Raw genomic sequence first — 24,245 nt, 5'->3', positions numbered from 1 at the left:
CTGGACACAAGCGAATGAGTGTTTCCTCATCCTAACTTGAGATGGAAAGATGTGGTGGTGCTGCTCCATTCTGCCTGGTGGTGGGTGTTTCCATGCCTTCACGTGGCATTCAGATTGGCCCTGACACTCGGATGAATATAAGCCATGTGAAACAACTGAGGGGCCATGGCTTTGGCAGAAGGAAGGAACTCTTGATGGGGCAGCAGTCTCTGTTCATCTGGTGGTCGATAGGGTGTTGCTCTTTAGTTGCTGCTCCTTGGAATTGTTAAAATAATGAAGAGCTTTGAGAGTTAAAAAAATGTTTTTTGATTACTCAGGAGCTATTTAGTTCTTGCTCATGTAATTGCAGTGGCAAAGTTTCTTAATTTTATTTATTTTTTTTGAGACAGGGTCTCTGCCCAGGCTAGAGGGCAGTGGTGTGATCATGGCTCACAGCAGCCTTGACCTCCCAGGCTTAGGTGATCCTCCTACTTCAGCCTCCTGAGTAGCTGGACCACAGGTGTGCACCACTATGTGCCCAGCTAATTTTTTGTTTTTTTTTTTTTTTTTTTTTTTTTTTTTTTGAGACGGAGTCTCGCTGTGTCGCCCAGGCTGGAGTGCAGTGGCCGGATCTCAGCTCACTGCAAGCTCCGCCTCCCGGGTTTTTACGCCATTCTCCTGCCTCAGCCTCCCGAGTAGCCGGGACTACAGGCGCCCGCCACCTCGCCCGGCTAGTTTTTTGTATTTTTTAGTAGAGACGGGGTTTCACTGTGGTCTCGATCTCCTGACCTTGTGATCCGCCCGCCTCGGCCTCCCAAAGTGCTGGGATTACAGGCTTGAGCCACCGCGCCCGGCCTAATTTTTTGTTTTTTGTAGAGATGGGGTCTTGCTATGTTGCCCAGGCTGGTCTCAAACTCCTGGGCTCAAACGATTCTCCCACCTCCGCCTCCTGAAGTACTCGAGTTACAGGTGCGAGGGGCCGTGCCCAGCCTAGAAAGATTTTTTGAAGTGCCCATGGCAGTATTGAACCTCATGGTTTTGCATGGGAAGAGGCCTGTGCAAGTTGTCAGAGAACTAGCTGTTTTGTTTTGAGACAGGGTCTTAGTATGTTACACGGGCTGTTCTCGAACTCCTGGCCTCAGACGATGCTCCCGCATCAGAGCTGGGTTTTTCTTTTTCCTCCAACTGAAAAAAAAACAAACCAAACAAAAAAACCTGGCTTTTATTCCTAGCTCTGTCCCTTGGTTTTGTTAAAACTTGAGTAACTCACCTGAATTTTGACTCTCCATCTGCAGAGTGGGGTCAGTAAATGTAAACCTGGGTTGCTGTGCAGTAATCTGGTAGCGGTTCTGAAAGTATGTCAGGCCTGGTGCAGTGACTCACACCTGTAATCCCAGCACTTTGGGAGGCTAAGGCAGGAGGTTTGCTTGAACCCAGGAGTTCAAGACCAGCCTCGGCAACATAGCGAGACCCCATCTCTACAAAAAATAAAATTACCTGGGCATGGTGGCACTGCCTGTGGTCCCAGCTACTAGGGAGGCTGAGGTGGGAGGATAAAAACAACATGAAAATGTGTCACGTGGCAGCTCATGCCAGTCCTCACCAGCGTGCTCATGGCAAGGTTTTGGGCCAGCATCTTTAGCTCACAGATGAGAAAACTGAGGCCTGAGGCAGTGGAACAATCTACCCATGTGTATAGTGCTCTGAGGAGCAAGGCCAGGGATTCACCCTTGGCGGGTTGCAGCCACGCTGGCTGTGCTTGTTTCCACTGGAGAGCGCAACTGTGCGTGGCTTGTGGGAAGGAGTTTTCTTTGGTGGAATGTTCAGCCTCAGCCTACCCATCATGTTCTAGAGATGGAGAAATTGAGGCTCAGAGAGCCCCAAGGACTCAGATTACATGTGATGGAGCCGAGACTTGCTCCTAGTCCTCCTTGCCCTTGCCCTCACCACTCTAGGATGGTTCATGTTGGTGACACATGGGCTGCTGAAAACTGATTGTCAGACATGACTGGGGACAGGGATCAGTATGGATTTGGAATTCTGTGAGAATTCCTTTTTGACCAGTTGAATAAAACACCATTGAAGACCCTCTATTAATAGTAGGCCAAGGAAATAGATTTATATAGAGATCTTCATAATGTTGAACACCTGCTCTGTGCTATGTACTGTCCTGATCCTTTAGCTGAGAGGGAGAGACAAATTTTTTTTTTTTTTTTTTTTTTGAGACAGAGTTTTATTCTGTCGCCAGACTGGAGTGTAGTGGTGCAATCTCGGCTCACTACAACCTCCGCCTCCTGGGTTCAAGTGATTCTCCTGCCTCAGCCTCCTGAGTAGCTGGGACTACAGGTGCTCACCACCACTCCCGGCTAATTTTTTGTAGTTTTAATAGAGATGGGGTTTCACCATGTTGGCCAGGATGGTCTCGATCTCTTGACCTCATGATCCACCCGCCTCGGCCTCCCAAAGTGCTGGGATTACATGCATGAGCCACTGCGCCTGGCCTTTTCTTTTTCTTTTTTTTGTTTTTTGAGATGGAGTCTCACTCTGTCGCCCAGGCTGGAGTGCAGTGGCACAATCCCGGCTCACTGCAAGCTCCGCCTCCCAGGTTCACGCCATTCTCCTGCCTCAGCCTCCCCAGTAGCTGGGACTACAGGCTCCTGCCACCACGCCTGGCTAATTTTTTGCACTTTTAGTAGATAGAGTTTCACTGTGTTAGCCAGGAAGGTCTCAATCTCCTGACCTCATGATCCACCCACCTCGGCCTCCCAAAGTGCTGGAACTACAGGCATGAGCCACCGCGCCTGGCCTGAGAGACAAAATTTTAATGAAATGATGTTGAGGCTCTCATTTAAAACACAGCAAGGGAGCACACTCCATTTTTGGGGGTCTGTGTGTATTTGGACATTATAGCCTAATGAATCCTTGGTCTTCTGGATACACAGGTAGTGATTGGATGTGTTAGTGTTTGTCTTTTGTTGTTCATTTTCAGATTCCAGCTAAGAAAGAGTCCTGTCCAAACACTGGAAGAGAGAAAGACCACCTGTTGAAATACAATGTCGGTGATTTGGTGTGGTCCAAAGTGTCGGGTTACCCTTGGTGGCCTTGCATGGTTTCTGCAGATCCACTCCTTCACAGCTATACCAAACTTAAAGGTATTGTGTTCTTTGGGTTATTTTTCCAACTGTCTTCTGCACTTAATCTTTCTCATCTCCAAGCTTCTTTCTTACTCTTTCTAAATAGCCCTGCTGTGGTTCATTTCTGCAGCTTTACCTAAAGTTAGTGATTGATTCACATGTGATGTGTTGCCATTTCTTTTTATATTCAACTCAAATACGTATTGCATCTGATTGAATTAGTGTTAAGGGAGATATGACCTTTGCCTTGTATAACTTCTGTTTTTATGATAGTTTATTATTTAGTTACAATGATTGCTTGTTTCAGGATGATTTGCAACAAGAGTGTTTTATGCTAAGTTTAAGTTGTAAAAATGTCCAAGTGAATTTTATTAGGCCTATGGGAAGATGGAAAACACTGGAAATGATCATCTTTGTCTTATGAAGCTTGGGTAGATAAATTGATTTTTACATGGAGCAGCTGATGTAACATATTAAGAATGTAAGGCTGGGTGCGGTGGCTTACGCCTATAATCCCAGCACTTTGGGAGGCCGAGGCGGGTGGATCACTTGAGGTCAGGAGTTCGAGACTAGCCTGACCAACATGGTGAAACCCCATCTCTACTAAAAATACAAAATTAGCTGGATGTGGTGACGCACACCTGTAATCCCAGCTACTCAGGAGGCTGAGGCAGGAGAATTGCTAGAATCCGGGAGGCAGAGGTTGCAGTGAGCTGAGATTGCGCCATTGCATTCTAGCCTGGGCAACAACAGCGAAAACTATGTCTCAAAAAGAAAGAATGTTCTATGTCCCTGATACAGAGCAAATAATAGTTGGTCAACCCATAAATGTGTTTTTAGAGGAAGAGTAAAAGATAATGTGGTGTTTTTTTTTTTTTTTTTTTTTTGAGACGGAGTCTTGCTCTGCCGCCCAGGCTGGAGTGCAGTGGCCGGATCTCAGCTCACTGCAAGCTCCGCCTCCCGGGTTCACGCCATTCTCCTGCCTCAGCCTCCCGAGTAGCTGGGACTACAGGCGCCCGCCACCTCGCCCGGCTAGTTTTTTGTATATTTTAGTAGAGACGGGGTTTCACCATGTTAGCCAGGATGGTCTCGATCTCCTGACCTCGTGATCCGCCCGTCTCGGCCTCCCAAAGTGCTGGGATTACAGGCTTGAGCCACCGCACCCGGCTTTTTTTTTTTTTTTGAGATGGAGTCTGGCTCTGTCGCCCAGGCTGGAGTGCAGTGGCCGGATCTCAGCTCACTGCAAGCTCCGCCTCCCGGGTTTACGCCATTCTCCTGCCTCAGCCTCCCGAGTAGCTGGGACTACAGGCGCCCGCCACCTCGCCCGGCTAGTTTTTTTTTTTTTGTATTTTTTAGTAGAGACGGGGTTTCCCGTGTTCGCCAGGATGGTCTCGATCTCCTGACCTCGTGATCCGCCCGTCTCGGCCTCCCAAAGTGCTGAGATTACAGGCTTGAGCCACCGCGCCCGGCCGATAATGTGGTTTGAGGTTTTTCTGAAAGTTCTTCTAGAGTGAAGTTGGAATTTAGTTTGAGCAAGTTTCAATGTGGTGAGTGCAGAGTTAGAACTGAGCAAGTTGGTGTCACCCTGTGATCTGATCTGTACACCCTCTGGAAGTGTGGCGTCTAGAGCCAGGCCAGACCAGGCCAGTGCTCCAGTCCAGTATTGCTGACCAGTCAGCCTCTTATGACCCCTTGGTGGTCCTTGCGTACATGTTCCCTTCTGGTCTCTGGCCGAAGGCCTGAGCTCCTGTGGGGGCAGTGTTGCTGCCTTTGCTATGAGCTTATGTCTTTGCACTGACACCTGCATGGTCAAACAGGTTGGTCAGCTGGCTGTGGGAGCAGGTGGCTGTTAGAAGTGGAGTACAGTGGTGCCTCCCTGGCAGATGTAGATGTTAGAGGGGCAGGCTGACGATGAAGAGACCTCTGCTGAGTCCTGGGTGCCCTGGGTGCCCTTGCCTGAGTCCCGCCCTGGCCTCCTGTCCTGTGAGGCACAGGCATGTGTGCTCTGCAGGAGTTGTGGCAGAAGAGCCTATGGTCTGGCTTCAGCTCTGTCTCCGTGGAGGACCTTTGGCATCCTTGGCTTGCAGAATTGGGGGATTTCCTTTCCAAGGGGCTGCAGGAACCCTAGGGTGTACCCCAGGGTCTCTACACTTGGTCAGAATATGAAAAAACAAATGCTGGTTGAGACAGAAGTTGTCTCCTCTTTGGGGATGGACCTTCAAGCCTTTGCAGCCCGGGTGCAGGCACACATGGGTGTGTGTGAGGGGTTGCTAATTCTTTCTCTGCTTTCTAAAACCAGGCACAGTCTCCACACAGCAAACCTTGTGACTCCCATGTCATTTGTCTGTGTGGCACACAAGCAGCTCTTACTGATTTCCTTTTTAGTGTCTGGGGATATTTACTTGTTTATGTGATGCCATCTTTAGCTTTTAGCCTCTCATGCCTGTGAAACTGAAGTAGTCTTTTGAAAGTTTCCTTGTTCTTCCTATTAGGGTTTATTACTTTTAATTTCTTCTTCTTTTTTTTTGGGATGGAGTCTCGCTCCATCACCCAGACTGGAGTGCAGTGGTGCAATCTTAGCTCACTGCAACCTCTGCCATCCAGGCTCAGGTGATCCTCCCATCTCAGCCTCCTGAGTGGCTGGGACTACAGGTGCGTGCCACCACATCTGGCTAATTTTTGTATTTTTTTGTAGAGATGGGGTTTCGCCATGTTGCCCAGCTGGTCTCAAACTCCTGGGCTCTGGTGATCTGCTTGCCTTGGCCTCCCAAAGTGCTGGGATTATAGGCGTGAGCCACAGTGCTGCAGCTCAACTTTAATATCATTGCATCTTTCCCCTGCCTTGGAGTTAAGTAATTCCTGTAGTCTACAACAGCTTCTCTGACATTCAGATATACTGTTATTTTTATTCATCTCTCTTTTTTTTTTTGAGACACAGTTTCATTCTGTCTCCCAGGCTGGAATGCACTGGCATGATCTCAGCTCACTGCAACCTCTGCCTCCTGGTTTCAAGCAATTCTTATGCCTCAGCCTCCCGAGTAGCTGGGATTACAGGCGTGCGCCACTACGCCTGGCTAATCTTTGTATTTTTAGTAGAGACAGGGTTTCACCATATGGGCCAGACTGGTCTCAAACTCCTGACCTCAAGTGATCTGCCCGCCTCAGCCTCCCAAAGTGCTGGGATTACAGGCATGAGCCACTGTGCCTGGCCTCATTTCTCTTTCTTTGCTTGATTCCTGGACCTTTCACTCTTGTGCTTATGGCACTGTCATGTTACTCTCTGTGATTGAGGCTAGAACTCAGGAATCAGCCTGCCAGGGTCTAGTTCAGCTGGCTGATCTTGATAATGAACTTAATCTTGTTAAGCTTCAGGTTCCCTGTATATGAAAATGAGGAAGATGATACCATCACCTTCATGGAAAGGTCTTAATGCAGTGACCACCGGACGCTTGTATTAGCAATTGTTATTATCCTCACTTTTACTTTTAAAACCTGAGTTTTTATTTTATCAACCCTGATTCCCTTGGTTTCTTCTATAGCTGCTTCCTGAAAACCTTCCTGTTTGACCAGTTATTAACCCTGCAGCCACCTAGTATTTGGTTAATTTTAATAGTTTTGTATCTGTTTTTAAGTGTTTGCGTGTCCTCGGGTATTCCCTCAGTTTTCAATATATAATGCCAAATGGGCATACTTGGATTCTAGTTTTTGTGTGTATACGTGAAATATTTGATCTATTTTTTTTTATCTATCTTAAAAACTTTCAAGTCAAACAGCACAGCAGACACCTTTCCCCCATGTAGATTCTCCACCTTGAAACATCTTGTTCTACCTGTTGCATCTCTCTTTTTTTTTTTTTTGAGACAGAGTCTCACTCTCTTGCCAGGCTGGAGTGCAGTGGCGCGATTTTGGCTCATTGCAACCTCTGCCTCCCAGGTTCAAGTAATTCTCCTGCCTCAGCCTCCTGAGTAGGTGGGACTATATGTGCATACTACCACACCCAGCTAGTTTTTATATTTTTAGTACAGGCGGGGTTTCACCATGTTGACTAGGATGATCTTGATCTCTTGACCTCGTGATCCACCTGCCTTGTGGCCTCCCAATGGGATTATAGGCATGAGTCACTGTGCCTAGCCTCCATCTCTTTTGTTACGTGATATCTGGTAGCTGTCGTGGCACTGTTACCCCCAAATACGTCAGAACAAGGACAGTTTCCTTGTTGACTCAGCACCCAGCCACATTTTGGGAAACATCACATCAGTAACAAGGTCTGTTATTGTGCTAAAAGCAGGTATAGGGGCATGTCCCCAGCAGGCCCCATACCTGCCTTTTTCTGCACTTTGGGGTTGAGATGCATACTTTGCATCTGGTGGTTGTGCCTCTTCAGCTTTTGCTAGTCTAGAACAGCACTCCCAATCCCCAATTCCTCATGACCGCTTTAGTTTTCTCATGATCAGACCTAGGTCAGAAGGCCAGGTTGTATCTCAAAGTTGGAACCTTGAAAGGTAGCTTTGGCCCTTGACTAAAGATCTGTTTGCAGAAGAAGGGAGTGTCCTGCACCAGCCTAGGCTGGGCAGTGGCCTTCCTCACCTCAGCAGTCTGCTTCTCTACAAATTATTGTGGAATGTAGAGTAGGAGGCACAAGCAAGCCTACTTCAGAAGACTGATATATACTTTTTTTTTTTCGTGACGGCATTAGAGTGTAAAAGATACGTACATTTGAAAAGCTGTTCAGAAGGAGTCAAGCCTGGGTAGATACCCTTCAGCTGAAAGGAGATTTAGATAATCTTAAAAAGAAAAGGAGTCAAAGGAAGTAAGTAGAACAAAGAGAAGTGAGGGAAGGACAGAGTGCTAGTCAGACCACATTAAGAGGAGCTTATGTGTCAACTGACCCACTCCTGGTAGGCGATGGCCACCAGAGCTCTCTGTGGAAAGGCACAGGTACCCATTGTCACTAATGAGGGACCTGTGGACTGTGCTTGTCTGTCCCAACAGTGTAGCTTTTTTTGTTGTTTTGTTTTGAGATAGGGTCTTGGCTCTGTTTCTCCATCCAGGCTGGAGTACAGTGGCACAATCATAGCTCACTCCAGGCTCAAACTCCTGGGCTCAGGTGACCTTCCTCCTGCCTTGGCCTCCCAAATTGTTGGGATTACAAATGTGAGCCACCATACCTGTCCCCAACAACCATGGCTTTAGCAGTCCTTGATGATTCATCATGGACTTGATAAATGGTAACTGGCTATTACTGCACTTTCTACCTTTTAGCTGTCATTTTTCTGTGAAAATGAGCTCCCCCTTAAAAAAATAAGTTATGTATTTTAGTCCTTATTTTCTTGAATCCTCACATTGTCCCAAATTTGACCAGTGGGAGTCCCATTAAGTTCCTTTAAGCTGTATGCCTTTGACATGTCCCTGTCAACCCCTGAGCGCCTCTTTATGTTCTGGTAGAACAAGATGTTCCAGGCTCATCTTGTACTGTTTTCTTTTTTCCCCCCAACCCTAGCATCAGCCATTTCTCAGAGAAGGCCTAGGTTCTTTGAGTACAGAATGGTATGTAGGAGCCCAGGTCTGGTCGCTGGTTGTGTTCATTGCTCTGGGAGACAGAGTTTGCAAGGGAAACTCTGTGTGCAGTAGGTCTCCAAGCAGGGCTGAGCCCTTGCTCCAAGTGGAGCTCTTGGGTCCATTTTTGATTCTCCAACACTTGGCCTGCAGCACCCCATGATGAGAGTGAGACAGTGAATGGTGAGTGTCGTTTTGGAAGGGCAGGGACGTGAGGAAGAGATCTGCCATGGAGTGGGCTGAGCATGGGTCCTGTGAAGCCGGTACTTTTGTATTTTTCCACCCTCTATTCCTATCCTGTTTTTTTGGTTTTTTTTTTTCCTGGAGACGGAGTCTTGCTCACTTGTCCAGACTGGAGTACAGTGGTATGATCTCGGCTCACTGCAGCCTCCACTTCTGTGTTCAAGCGATTCTCCTGTCTCAGCCTCCCGAGTAGCTGGGATTACAGGAGCACACCACCATGCCCAGCTAATTCTTGTATTTTTAGTAGAGCTGAGGTTTTACCATGTTGGCAAGGCTGGTCTCAAACTCCTGACCTTGTGATCTGCCCAACTTGGCCTCCCAAAGTGCTGTAATTACAGGCGTGAGCCACCATGCCCGGCCCCCATTTAAAAAAAAATTATTTATCATGTGTGGGATTTATGGACCAGCTTGAATCTTTGTGTGTGTGTGTGTGTGTGTGTGTGTGTGTGTGTGTGTGTGTGTGTGTGTATATATATATATATTTTTTTTTTTTTTTTTTTTTTGAGACAGAGTTCCGTTCTGTCACCCAGGCTGGAGTGCAGTGGCTGGATCTCAGCTCACGCAAGCTCCGCCTCCTGGGTTCACGCCATTCTCCTGCCTCAGCCTCCCGAGTAGCTGGGACTACAGGCGCCCGCCACCACGCCTGGCTAATTTTTTATATTTTTAGTAGAGACGGGATTTCACCATGTTAGCCAGGATGGCCTCGATCTCCTGACCTTGTGATCCGCCCGCCTCGGCCTCCCAAAGTGCTGGGATTACAGGCGTGAGCCACCGTGCCTGGCCGAATCTTAGTGTATCTTAGTAATATACTTAAGTTTTGAAAACTGAAGTGTAATATACATGCAAAAATGAACATAACTCATAAGCTACAGCTAAATCTAGATTCTTTTGGAAATAAAAATTTCCTTTGGAAATCTTAAGTTAATGAAAGTCTTAGTAGCATTTTTGTAATTTATAGCAGCAGAACCTGTGTTAGCTACTATCTACCAGGCACCTAGGTGGGCTAGCAGCTTTGAGGCTCAACCTTTTCTTGAGACCAAGTCTTGCTCTGTCACCCAGGCTGGATGGAGTGCAGTGGCACAATCTCAGCTCACTGCAACCTCCACCTCCCAGGTTCAAGTGATTCTCCTGCCTCAGCCTCCCGAGTAGCTGGTACTACAGGCGTGTGTTACCACGCCCGGCTAATTTTGTATTTTTGCTAGAGACGGGGTTTCACCATATTGGCCAGGCTGGTCGAGGCACAACCTTTTAAGTTGGAAACAGAAGATAACTATACGTTTTAGATATCACACTCACTGGTTTTCTCTTTAGATAACTGTGGTCTGGAATCAAGTAATTTTCTGTTGTGGAGATTTTTGTTGTCACTTTTTCTGTGTTATGGAAGGGAATGTTAAGAATTAACCCTCATTGCTTTATATAGGAAAAAAATACTTCCAGCATTTTCTAAAAATATTGCAGGTAATCTGACTTTCTCATGTCTTGTGCTATTTGATGGTATAACCTTCTTACTAATTTGTTTCTTGCTTGTTCTATTAGTTGCTGAGAGGTGTGTTAAAATTTCCCATGGGATTGTGGATGTGCTGTTTTTCTACTTGTAGTTCTGGCAGTTTCTGCTTTACCTATTTTGGGGCTCTAGTGCCCTCCAGAGACTGAACTGGGAAACTTAGGCATGGTCATGCTTGTCCTTTGTTTCCCAGGGAGCTCTGTGGTCTCATGTCCTTGTGACTTTGCTCCTGTGCTTCCTTCTTGGCTTCTGCAGATACCTGGCCTTGTCTGCATCTTTATGGCTTCTCTTCCCTCCCTGGAGCTTTATCTCTGAGGCAGCGTTGTCTCTTGGTGGGGTTCATTTTGCATGCATGGAACTTAACAGGCTCCACAAAATCTGGAGAGAAACTCTGGCTTAGTTGAGCCCAGAGAGTCACAGATTACCTGTAGTCTAATGGGCTGTGATGGGGAAAAAAGGAACATAGTACAAAATTAGGTACCAGGACTGTTAATAGAAGCCAGGTTCTTTTAGAAGAGGATGTAGGTGGGGAGGTCAGTGACATGCATTTTTATATAGATGGTGATTAATGAACATCAGAACTTGCATAGGAAGAGGGCCAGGTGCAGTGGCTCATGTCTGTAATCCCATCACTTTGGGAGGCTGAGGCAGGTGGATGACTTGAGGTCAGGAGTTCGAGACCAGCCTGGCCAACATGATGAAACCCTGTTTCTGCTAAAAGTACAAAAATTAGCCAGGTGTGGTCGCAGGCGCCTGTAATCCCACCTCCTCTGGAGGCTAACGCAGGAGAGTCGCTTGAGCCCAGGAGGCAGAGGTTGCAGTGATCCGAGAGTGCACTAATTCACTCCAGCCTGGGCGACAGTGAGACTCCATCTCAAAAAAAAAAAAAAAAAAAAAAGGAAAGAAATTGCATAGGAAGGGAGAATTACTAATACATAGTGCTGGGACAACTAGTTAATTATTGGTAAAATAAAACAATGAGATATTCACCTCTTAACTTGGACCAAAAGATAGTTCATGTGGATTAAAGAAACCCACAAAAATAGTAGAAAATTCGGTTATGTTATCAAATTTCTAGATAGGAAGGAACTTCAGAATGTTACACTCATTTATTTTACAAACTTGGGATTGATTGCAATAATCTCTTCTGCTTTTTTTCCCACCTGACATGCAAGGAGCATTGATCTGTGTCATTATTTATAAACATGGGTTAATTTTATATTGTGTGTACTGTTACAGGTTTTCTTTATTATAAAAATGCTATAACATACCTGTATTGATTTTCATTACTAAGAAAAAGTTCTTACGAAGTTTTAAAGTAATGGAAGAAGTCACAAATCCCTTGACATATCCTTGAATCTTAGGTATTTTCAAATCAAAGAAGTTTGAACACTTAAAAACAAGTCAAATTGTACTGAAAGATTAATAGTGAAAAATCATCCCCTGCCTTCCTCTCTCCTCCCCAGAGGTAATTATTTTTATCTCTTTCAACATTTTCTTCTACTTCTAATACTTTGATTTTTTCATGTAGACATTTTTCTGTTAACTTTTTATCATGGAAAATGAAGATTGAGCTCTTTAGCCATTTTCTATTTCTTTCCCCCCATTCTCCCCGTATAATTAAGTCACTATTTGTAATAAATGAAAAATAAGTGTTTACATAATTTTGACTATGTAAATATCATTCAGTGAAAAACCAAGTTGTGTTCTGTAATTGCATTTTCCTTTTTGTAAAATCTTTTGTTTTCCTTGGAGTTAATTATTGCCTTTCTTTTGAAATCATGTGCTATGTTGTCCATATAGCCTTAATTTTTTAAAAGTATTCATCTCGTCATCCTTAAAACTCATCCTTATTATGAAGTTAGTTTCTCCTGTTTATATATTTATGTAGTTATTTTTTCGCCTTAAAAAAAAAAAATGAAAACCTGGGTTTGTGTCTCATCTTCCCTTTCTGCTCCTTGGAACTCATCTTTTAACCCTCTTCCCTTACTTAGATTTTCTTTCTTTGTAAAAAAGTTCTTTTCTCTCATCTTTTCTTCCCTTGGAGCTCTCTCCTAGAATCTTCCTTTTTTCTTCTTGAGTCTGGTTTGCTAGCACTCTTAACCTTTTGCACTGCAGTAAGCTTAGACTTTCTTTAAGCTGCTTTCCCTAGTTATTTACATTGTTTTCTGTAGTTCTGTGTGGGCGGCAAGCCACCCAGGTGCCGAGGCAAGAGACTGAATGCACAGGCTGTTCCAGTCTAATAAAGAAAATACTTAAAATAAGAATAGTTATATTAGATATAGAATATAGACATGATTATGTATGAATATTATCAATCATTAGTTTGTAGTATTATATTACTCTTTATTCCAATGCCAATGTTATAATAATCTCTGTTCTACAATTATAACCTAGGAAAAACCAGGCCATACAGAGATAGGAGTTGAAGGGACACGATGAGAAGTGACCAGAAGACAAGTGTGAGCCTCTGTCACGCCCGGACAGGGCCACTAGAGGGCTCCTTGGTCTAGCGGTAACGCCAGTGCCTGGGAAGGCACCTGTTACTTAGCAGACCAGGAAAGGGAGTCTCTTTTTCCCTGGGGGTGTTAGAGAAGACTCTGCTCCACCACCTCTTGTGTAGGGCCTGACATCAGTCAAGCCTGTCTGCAGCCATCTGGAGGCCTAAACGTCTCCCTGTGATGCTGTGCTTCAGCGATCATGCTCCTGTTTCACTTTCATGTTCTGCTCTGTACACCCTGCTCCACCTTCTAGAGAGCCAAAGCAGAATTAGTGAAAGTACTAAAGTCTTTGAAATGCATAGAAGAAATAATGATGTAAGCTGTCCCCCCTCTCTCTCTGCCTCGGCTACCAAACAGGGAAGGGCTCCCTGTCCGGTGGACACATGACTCGTGTGACCTTACCTATCATTGGAGATGACTCACACTCCTTCCCCTGCCCTCTTGCCTTGTATACAATAAATAACAGCGCAGTCAGGCATTCAGGGCCACTGCTGGTCTCCGCATCTTGGTGGTAGTCGTCCCCTGTGCCCAGCTGTCTTTTCTTCTATCTCTTTGTCTTATGTCTTTATTTCTATATCATCTCGTCTCTGCACACAAGGAGAAAAAACCCATGGGCCCTGTAGGGCTGGTCCCTACAGTTCTATACTGTGTTCTTTCTTGATTAAGTTTCCTTTTTTCCTGGAGTCTATTTTTCGTATCTTAAGATAGTTTGTATGGGAAGTAAATTTGAGTCCTTGCAATTCAGAGTATGCTACTTTTTTTTTTTTTTTTTTTTTTTTTTGAGATGGAGCCTTGCTCTGTTGCCAGGCTGGAGTGCGGTGGCGTGATCTTGACTCATTGCAATCTCTGCCTCCTGGTTTCAAGTGATTCTCTTACCTCAGCCTCCCGAGTAGCTGGGCCTACAGGCACACACCACCATGCCTGGCTGATTTTTTGTGTTTTAGTAGAGACGGGGTTTCACCGTGTTGGCCAGGCTGGTCTCGATCTCCTGATCTGAGGTGATCCGCCCACCTTAGCCCCCCAAAGTGCTGGGATTACAGGCGTGAGCTACTGTGCCTGGCCCAGAATATGCTGCTTTTCTGTCTTCACACTTGATTGATGGTTTGACTGGGTATAGAATTTTATGTTGAGAAGAAATTCCCCTAGGAATTTTGAAGGTATTACTCCATTTGTTTATAGCATCCAGAGTTTTTGGCCATTCTTCACATAATTTGCTATTATTCACATACCTTGCTATTCTATTTCTTGTTCCATTAAGTTGGAGGCTGGCCTTTCGCCCAACCCCAAGCGGCTTGAATTTCAGCAGGGTGTGCTCTGCTGTGGATGTTGGGACATTTAGGGCTGTTTTAGTTGGGGACTTGATTTTGGGTTTATTCTTGGAGCTTCTCTGTTTCTCCAGAAAGCCTATTATTTGGGTATCCGACCTTCTAGATTGATCTTACAGGTTGCTATGGAAATAGGTATTTTTCATCTTAATTTTTTTCTTCTTTCTGGGAGATTTCTTATTTTCCAAGCTTTCTTGTTGAATTTTTTTTTCATAGTTGTATTTTAGAATTTCAAATACCTCTTTGTTTTTCTGTGTTCTCTTTTCATAGCACACGGGGTTTCTCTATTGGGTGTCTTCTCTTCCCTTGTCTTGTGTCTGTGGCCCTGCAGAGGGCCATTCATTTCTGTGTGTTTTGGATTCGTTCATACTGGATGCTTCCCTGGGTCCAGGGGTTCCTTGGTGCTAGGCTTGTGTTTAAGAGCACAACACTTAGAGCTGCCTGCACCCATGGGTGGAGAGGCTTGGTTATCCCACCCTCCTTTGCGTTAGAGGGTCTCATTGGCCATTGGCCACTTAATTAGGGGAATCTCCAAAAGACTCACTGGAGAGGTTTTTCCTCTGGAGCACTTCAGGTCTTCAGGAAGTATCCTTTGATTCCTCGGGGCCAGTTCTGCATGAGGGGACAGGGAGTGGTAACCGCCACCCTCCCCACCTCACTGCCCCAGGGAGATCCCCTCCCTCTTCTCACCTGGCACAGAGATCTGACCTTTTAACCTGCTTACCTGTATTCACCTTCTCATTTGACTTCAGTGGAATCTGGTACCTCCTCTCTTGGATTTTGGGCCTGTCTCTTTCTTTCCTCATCCAGTTCCCCCTGGCTGCATTGTGGGACATGGCTTCTTCCTCTCAGCTAAGAGTAAGAGTAGTGGGCATCTGTGGGGTTACTCTCTGGTCTGAGCTGCTCTCTGAGGCCACTGATGCTCCTGCCCTCCTAGCACTGTGAGACAGCGGGGTAGCTAGCTGTTAGGTAGCAGGGCTGGTATTTGAACCCAGGTCGTGTGATGCCAGTATACTGCCTCCTTCACTGCCGCTGTCACTCTTTTCTTGCAGATGTCTTCTTGTCTTATTTAGTATCTTTCTAAGAGGGAATAAAGGAGTGTATTTAGCTAGTCAGCTAGCTAGCTTTTTTCTTCTTTTTTTTTGTTTTTGAGACAGGGTCTGGCTCTGTCACCCAGGCTGGAGAGCAGTGGTACAATCTTGGCTCACTGCAACATCTGCCTCCCAGGCTCACGCCATCCTCCCATGTCAGCCTCCCGAGTAGCTGGTCCTACAGGTACACACCACCACACCCGGCTAATTTTTGCATTTTTCGTAGAGACGGGGTTCTGCCATGTTGCCCAGGCTGGTCTCAAACTCCTGAGCTCAAACAATCTCCCCGCCTCAACCTCCCAAAGTGTTGGGATTACAGGCTTGAGGGACCGCGCCTGGCCTGGTTGGCTTTCTTTCCAAGTCAATTTTTGAACCTTATCTGAGTCTCTTGTAAGTTAGTTTCCCTCTTTGGCATGTGGCATGGTAGGGATAAGTATAGAACTTATTTTGACGTTAACAGGCTCAGACAACACCAAGGAAAACAACTGCAAAACAGCAGTAGATTTGACTAATTTCATCCCAGAACTAACTTTCATTTTCTAACATTTTATTTTAAAAACTAGGTCAGAAAAAGAGTGCACGCCAGTATCACGTACAGTTCTTTGGTGACGCCCCAGAAAGAGCTTGGATATTTGAGAAGAGCCTCGTAGCTTTTGAAGGAGAAGGACAGTTTGAAAAATTATGCCAGGAAAGTGCCAAGCAGGCACCCACGAAAGCTGAGAAAATTAAGGTGATAGATGACCCTTCAGTCTACTTTTAAACCAGAAATTTAATTTTTATTCTTTAAGTTAACTTATTTTGTTTCGAACTTATACTTACTTGCTCGAAATATTGTAATGGCTTAACAATCTCTTTCATTGCTGACTTTTGCCCAAGAATGCTATGTTACAATATGATAAAGTTTTTTTAGAGACACAACTTATTTTTTTTGCTCATTTGATGACTCTCAGAGATAACTTGCTTTAGAATTTTTATTTTTATATGTATACACACACACATACATATATATACACACACACACACAGATAGAGAGGGATTATATTAATGTAATGTGATAGGAATTGATTTCTGGTTTAAAGAAACAATAAAGGTATTATGTTGGGCTGAGTTCTAAAATTGGTTTTTATATGTTTTTTATTTCTATTTTTAAAAAAATTTTTTTGAGATGGATTTTTACTCTTATCACCCAGGCTGGAGTGCAGTGGCATGATCTCGGCTCACTGCATCCTCTGCCCCGCCGGGTTCAAGCAATTCTTCTGCCTCAGCCTCCCAAGTAGCTGGAATTACAGGTGCCTGCCACCACACCTGGCTAATTTTTGTATTTTTAGTAGAGACAGGGTTTCACCAGGTTGGCTAGACTGGTCTTGAACTCCTGACCTCAGGTGATGCGTCTGCCTCGGCCTCTGCAGGTGCTGGGATTATAGGCAGGAGCCACCACACTGGTCAAGTTTTTTGTTTCTAAAATTATGTGAAAATGTAAAAGTATTCTTTTTTTTTTTTTTTTTTTTTTTGAGACAGGGTCTTGCTCTGTCGCCCCAGGCTAGAGTACAGTGGCATGGTCTGGGCTTACTGCATCTACCGCCTCCCAGTTCAAGTGATTCTCGTGTCTCAGCCTCCCTAGTAGCTGGGACCACAGGCACGCACTACCATGCCTGGCTTATCTTTTGTATTTTAGTAGAGACGGGGTTTTGCCATGTTGGCCAGGCTGGTCTTAAACTCCTGGCCTCAAGTGATCCATCTGCCTCGACATCCGTAAGTGCTGGGATTATAGGCATGAATCATGTGCCTAGCAAAAGTAGTTAACTTTTATGTTTGTGTAATGAAACTTATAGTGTCTCTTTTTTCCCCCCCCCCAGCTATTGAAACCTATTTCAGGGAAATTGAGGGCCCAGTGGGAAATGGGCATTGTTCAAGCAGAAGAAGCTGCAAGCATGTCAGTGGAGGAGCGGAAAGCCAAGTTCACCTTTCTATACGTGGGGGACCAGCTTCACCTCAACCCTCAAGTAGCCAAGGAGGCTGGCATTGCTGCAGAGTCTTTCGGAGAAATGGCAGAGTCCTCAGGAGTCGGTGAAGAAGCTGCTGAAAACCCCAAGTCTGCGAGAGAAGAGGGCGTTCCCATGAAGAGAAGGCGGAGGGCCAAACTGTGTAGCTCTGCAGAGACCCTGGAGAGTGACCCCGATGTAGTGAAGAGTACTCCTCAAAAGACGGCAGAGGCTGACCCCAGAAGAGGAGTCGCGTCTCCTCCTGGGAGGAAGAAGACCACAGCCTCTACGCCACGAAGCAGGAAGGGAGATGCAGCATCCCAGTTTTTGGTCTTCTGTCAAAAACACAGGGATGAGGTCAGTACTAAGTTGTGTTTCATGCTAGCAAGTTTCAGAATTTGGGGAACATCCCTTCAGTGCAGAATCATCTGTTTCTCAGCATTATCAGGAGAATCTAGCGTGAGTCTTGCATAGATTTTAGATCTAATAAGTAAATATTATTAGTGAACAGCCATTCTGACCCTTGAGGGAAAAGATACTTGACTTGCACTCTGGGTTCCTAAAATATTCCTCCTAATGTGGATAAGAAGATACTGAGAACAGGCCAGGCATAGTGGCTCATAATCTCAGTACTTTGAGAGGCCAAGGCGGGAGGATTACTTCAGCCCAGGAGTTTGAGACCAGCCTGGGCAACATGGTGAAACCCCATCTCTACAAAAATTAGCTGGGCATGGTGGCACATGCCTGTAGTCCTAGCTGCTTGGGAGACTGAGGCAGGAGAATCCCTTGTCTTGGAGGCAGGAGGATCCCTTGAGTCCTGAAGGCGGGGTTTGCAGTGAGTCGTGATGGCATCACTGCACTCTAGCCTGGGTGACAACAGAGCGACACTGTGTCTCAAAAAATAAAAAAAAAACTGGCACAGAGGGAAGTGGGTCTCATCAGGCTGCGCTTTGCTTGAAGTGTGTGGCCATGTCCTTAATGTGTGACTCTAGGTTAGCATTTTCTCCAGCAGTCTGTTCTGAAGCTTCCAGTGCAGGATGTGCTCATCTATAAAGCTCATTGTATTCACTGGCACTGAGGGTGTTGATTTATTTCCCTGACATTTAAAAGGGTAGCAATGTGATTAAGACATTTATATAATTTTCTTAATTGTTTACATAAAATAAACAGTCTGTTAGTACATAATAAAGGCTGTGAGAACTGAAGGAGTTGGGTTCCCCACTTCCAACTTTTGGTTATGTTACTTGGAGTGGGTCATAGTCTAGTGCTTAAAAGGCTTTTTTTAAGTGTTCATTTTAAATTTACTTCCATAGGAATTTTCCATTCAGCAGTCTTAAGTCTATGTGGTGATTAAAGGTATCAAAAACAATAGTGTCGGCCAGGCGCGGTGGCTCACACCTGTAATCCCAACACTTTGGGAAGCTAAACTGGGCAGATCACAAGGTCAGGAGTTCGAGACCATCCTGGCCAACATGGTGAAACCCCGTTTCTACTAAAAATACAAAAAAAATTAGCTGGGCGTGGTGGTGCATGCCTATAATCCCAGCTACTCAGGAGGCTGAGGCAGGAAAATTGCTTGAACCAGGGAGTCGGAGGTTGCAGTGAGCCAAGATCGCACCACTACACTCCAGCCTGGCGACAGAGTGAGACTCCGTCTCAAAAAAAAAGTCTGTCTTCAGAAAGATTTCCATGAATCTTTAACCAGCATGTATTTTGTGGCAGGCAGCATGGCACAATAAGGAGCCATGAGGAATTCAGGCAGAGATGCATAAATGGGTGACTGTGGGTATTCTAAGAAATCTACTGGACATGATTTTTTTGTCCCTCTATGGGATCTGGAAATTCTGCCAGAGAAAGTCATTTGAGTGATATCTTCAAGAGTAATCCATGGCTGGGCGCGGTGGCTCACGCCTGTAATCCCAGCACATTGGGAGGCCAAGGTGGGCTGATCACCTGAGGTTAGGGGTTGAGGCCAGCCTGGCCAACATGGTAAAACCCTGTCTGTACTAAAAATACAAAAATTAGCTGGGCATGGTGGTGTGTGCCTGTAATCTCAGCTACTCAGGAGGCTGAGGCAGGAGAATCACTTGAATTGGGAGGCAGAGGCCATAGTGAGCTGAAATCATGCTACTACACTCCAGCCTGGGTAATCCATAGGGCTTTTCTCAGGAATGCAAGGGTGGTCTGATGTTAGAAAGCTATTATTGTGACTTACTGTGTAATGCTCATCTCCATAGAGGGAGAAAAGGCATTTGATAAAATTCATTGCTTTTTTTATTAAGTAAACACCCCATATTATGGGGTATATGTGATATTTTGGTGCATGTGTTAAAGTTCATTGCTTTTTCTCCTTGGGAGAGGCTGAGGTGGGAGGATTGCTTGAGCCCAGGAGTTTTGAGGTTACAGTGAGCTGTGATTGTGCCACAGCTTTCCAGCTTAGGTGACAGAGTGAGAGACTGTCTCATAAAAAGAAAAGAAAGGCTGAGTGTGGCGGCTCACACCTGTAATCCCAGCACTTTGGGAGGGTGAGGTAGGAGGATTGCTTGAGCCCAGGAGTTTGAGACCAGCCTGGGCAACATGAAACCCTGTCTCTAAAAAAAATTTTTTTTAAAATTAGGCAGGTATGATGGCATGTACGTGTAGTCCCAGGTACTTGGGAGGTTGAGGCAAGAGCTTGAGTCCAGATGTTTAAGGCTGTGGTGAACCATGATCATGCCAGTGCACTCTAGTCTGGGCCACAGAGTGAGACCCTGTCTTAAACAAAAAAATTACTGCTTATTGATAAAAGGTTAGTAAACCAGGAATAAAAGGGAACTTCCTAAATCTGTTGAAGGATATGTATCGGAAACTTTCATCGAGGATATTACTGATGAAACTTTAGAAGCATTCTCTTTAGGCCAGACATGGTGGCTCATGCCTGTAATCCCAGCACTTTGGGAGGCTGAGGTGGGTCGATCACCTGAGGTCAGGAATTCAAGAACAGCCTGGACAACATGGTGAAACCCCATCTCTACCAAAATTATAAAAAATAAGCTGGGTGTGGTGGCGGGCACCTGTAGTTCCAGCTACTTGGGAGGCTGAGACAGGAGAATCGTTTGAACCCAAGAGGTGGAGGTTGCAGTGAGCCAAGATCGTGCCACTGCACTCCAGCCTGGCGACAGAGCAAGACTCTGTCTCAAAGAAAAAAAAAAGCATTCTCTTTAAAGTCATGAACGAGAGCCAGGTACAATGGCTCACACCTGTAATCCTAGCATTTCAGGAGGCCGAGATGGGTGGATCAGTGAAGGTCAGGAGTTCGAGACCAGCATGGCCAACGTGGTGAAACCCCATCTCTACTAAAAATACAAAATTTTGCCAGGTGTGGTGGCCAGTGCCTGTAATCCCAGCTACTCAAGAGATTCAGAAAGGAGAATCGGTTGAACCTGGGAGGTGGAGGTTGCAGTGAGCCCAAATCATGCCACTGCACTCCAGCCTGGGCGACACAGTAAGACTCTGTCTCAAAAAAAAAAAAAAAAAAAAAAAAAGAAGAATGAGGAAACAATTTTTCACCATTTAATAAACATTGTACTGAAAATACTAGCCAATATTAGGCCGGGCACGGTGGCTTACGCCTGTAATCCCAACACTTTGGAGGCCGAGGTGGGCAGATTACTTGAGGTCAGAAGTTCAAGACCAGCCTGGCCAACATGGTGAAACCCCGTCTCTACTAGAAATAAAAAATAATTAGCCAGGTGTGGTGATGCGCGCCTGTAATCCCAACTAATCAGGAGGCCGAGGCAGGAGAATTGCTGGAACGTGGAGGCAGAGGTTGCAGTGAGCTGAGATCACGCTACTGCACTGCAGCCTGGACAATAGAACGAGTCTTCGTCTCTAAGAAAATGCTAGCCAATATTATAAAGGAATAAAGCTGCTGTTGTTTACAGAAGTCTATGTAGAAAACTCAAGAGAATGTACAGGAAATCTTTTAGAATTAATAGAGTTCACCAAAATTGGTGGATATAAAATTAACATACAAGTGCAGCATCAAAGAGGAAATGTAATGTTAAAAAAGATACTATTGATAATAGAAACAAAAATGTCAGGTACTGTGGAATCAGTATTATGAAATATGCATGTAATTTTAGAGAAAAATAACATATTTTAGCAGACCCCAATAAAGATATATTTATATATGGGAAGATTCAAGCTTCTGAAGTTGTCAATTCTCCCTTTAACAATCTATAAATTCAGTATAATTCTAATAAAACTTCTAACAGGAATTTCTTTGCCCTTTGTAAGTGGATGCTCATGTGGTCACATTTGAAGAGAGGCTTGGCCTAAGGACTTGCTCTACCAGATAAGAAGTTCTGTTATTTAAAATAACAGTATTTGGCTAGGTGCAGTGGCTTACACCTGTAATCCCAGCACTTTGGGAGGCTGAGGCGTGCACATCACCGGAGGTCAGGAGTTCGAGACCAGCCTGGCCAACATGATGAAACCCCGTCTCTACTAAAAATATAAAAATTAATTGGGTGTGGTGGCAGGTGCCTGTAATCCCAGCTACTCGGGAGGCTGAGGCAGGAGAATTGCTTGAACCTGATAGGCAGAGGTTGCGGTGAACTGGGATTGTGCCATTGTACTCCAGCCTGAGTGACAGAGCAAGACTCTGTCTCATAAAAAACAAAATAGCAGTATTCACGCAGGGCAGTCATATGGTCCAAGATGGGGCCCACAACAGGCTCCTGAGCATGTGGACATGGATGGGAAAGGGCTGCAGACCAGCTGGGTGGGATGTCTGCACTGGACATGGTGCTTGGACCACTGGTGGTTTATGAACTTGGCCAGCATGGGAGAGGAGCTTTGTCACCATGGGAGAGGGAAGGATTTCTTAAACAAGCCAAACTGATAACAGGCCATAAAGGAACTGTGTAAACATGAAAATCTAGGCCAGGCATGGTGGCTCACACCTGTACTCCCAGTACTTTGGGAGACTAAAGCAGGAGGATTGCTTGAGCCACTGCACCACTTCAGCCTGGGTGACAGAGACCCTGGCTCAGAAAAAGAAAAAATTCTTATGTGTCAAGGACACCATGAACACAGTGAAAGGACAAATTCTGTAAGGAGCCGAAACAATTCGGAAGGAGAAGGGCAAATTTCTTGGAGAGCCAGTAAGTGCATCAAGAGATGCTGCTTCACTGTGGCCGTGCCCAGGGAGCTGTATGTTATGATCCTGGTGGGGTGGTCCTTCTCAGTCATCAGGTGAGCAGTCATCAAATTCAGAACAGCCGGGTATTGAGAAGATGAGCAACAGTGGGAACAGAGAAGAGTGGGACTCCTCGTACAATGCTGGTGAAACATCATTTATTACACCTGTTTTGAGAGAAATTTGGCAATATCTAGTGAAATTGAAGATGTGCTTTTTTTCTCGTACAGTTTTACTCCTATTTACCCTAGAGTAATTTTGCCCTTGCACCCAAAGAGAGACCACAGTGTCCAAAACCAAAAAGTTACCGAGTGACAGACTATGGTGTGTTCCTACGGTGTAACTACACATCAGTTAAAGTGAACTCATTGGATGTCAAAGAAGAAACAAATTGCTGAAGGGTATGCACATTCTATCACTTGTGTAAAGTTTGAAAAGGGCCACATACCCATAATTGAGTTTAACCTATCTCTTTCTCTGCGTCCATCCAAAAAGTGTAAGTGGGCAGCTGTGAAGGTGTTTGCCTCTCTCCAGGAGCCAAGAGGTCTACCCAGGGAGGAGCCATTAACACCTCGTGGAGTAACTGTGGTCATTGTTGGATATAAAATGATACAAAGCAGGCCAGGTGCAAGGTGGGAGGATCACTTGAGGCCAGGAGTTTGAGACCAGCCTGGACAACATAGCAAGATCTTATCTCTACCAAAACTAAACTAAAATAAAATGGTATAAAGCACTCAGCAATGTGTGGACAGCCACCGTTTCAGGCATGTTGGGGGAGGGTGCAGTGGCAAGCTCTGAATGGACACCTCAGTGTTTGACAGCTAGGCCTGCACAGGGTTGGTGAGATGCTGTATGTTCTTGGGCCCTGAGGCTGTGTCGGGTGGGAACCACCCCGTCAGCCACTCTGGCATGTTGCTCGGCTGTGTCTCCACAACCTGTTCACTAGTTTGGAATTGTGAAAAAAAGTGGGTACCTGAGAAAGCCACTGTCCAAAGACCACCTTATTGGCTTTTTGGGACCCAAGTTGATCTCAGGTGGTCCTTCTAGTGCTAAGAAATGTGCCAAAAACGAAAGTCTGGATTGGCACTGTACTAAAAGTAATATAAAACCAAACTGAAGGTGTACAGTTAAAGTTGAGTTCTGAGCAGGGTGCAGTGGCTCGCACCTGTAATTCCAGCACCTTGGGAGGCCGAGGACGGCAGGCTGCTTGAGGTTGGTAGTTCGAGAACAGCCTGGGCAATACAGTGAGACTCCCATCTCTACAAAAAAAACAAGAAAATTAACGGGGCATGATGGTGCACACCTGTAGTCTCAGATACTCAGGAGGCCCAGGCAGGAGGACCACTTGAGCCTGGAAGGTCAAGGCTGCAGTGAGCCATCATTGTGCCACTGCACCCCAGTTTGGATGACAGAGCGAGACCCTGTCAAAGCAAAAACTACAAAAAATGGAGCTCTGTGTTAATGTCCAGCACTGCCCTGCCCACCCCTGGTCACTGATGGAAGGCCCGTGGGGCCTCCCTTCCCTCCACTGGACTCTGGCTGGGTGGTTTTGAGGAATTTTCTATTAGAAAAGCAGTGACTATTAGGATGCTCTTTATAACTGTTCTGTAATAAGCAATTCTAAACTTGAGGAAGCTCCTCCCTGCTTCCATCTGTAGCCTAGGTCTTTCTACATTGTTTTTTCTTTTTTGGGAGCGCTGGTGCACACAAGGATGGTTTTTGTTGGGTTGTCAGTTAACCAGGGGCCA

At 45.4% G+C, this 24,245-nt stretch overlaps 1 protein-coding gene across 6 annotated transcripts in view; it reads left to right on the top strand.

Annotated features, from left to right (window-relative positions):
* The window catches only part of NSD2 (nuclear receptor binding SET domain protein 2), a 112,749-nt gene that overhangs the window by 32,911 nt on the left and 55,593 nt on the right, over window positions 1–24,245 (top strand). For all 6 annotated transcript variants that reach the window (XM_011744853.3, XM_011744854.3, XM_071093921.1 and 3 more), the window contains exons 3-5: window positions 2,969–3,131; window positions 15,897–16,063; window positions 17,190–17,672. In XM_011744853.3, the coding sequence (XP_011743155.1) occupies window positions 2,969–3,131; window positions 15,897–16,063; window positions 17,190–17,672 (813 nt within the window). The remainder of the gene's footprint in view (window positions 1–2,968; window positions 3,132–15,896; window positions 16,064–17,189; window positions 17,673–24,245) is intronic.

This window comes from Macaca nemestrina, chromosome 3 (assembly GCF_043159975.1).
Source record: "Macaca nemestrina isolate mMacNem1 chromosome 3, mMacNem.hap1, whole genome shotgun sequence".
Lineage (NCBI taxonomy): Eukaryota > Metazoa > Chordata > Mammalia > Primates > Cercopithecidae > Macaca > Macaca nemestrina.
Note: the sequence above shows the minus strand (reverse complement) of the source record. Positions and strands in the feature narration are given on the sequence as shown.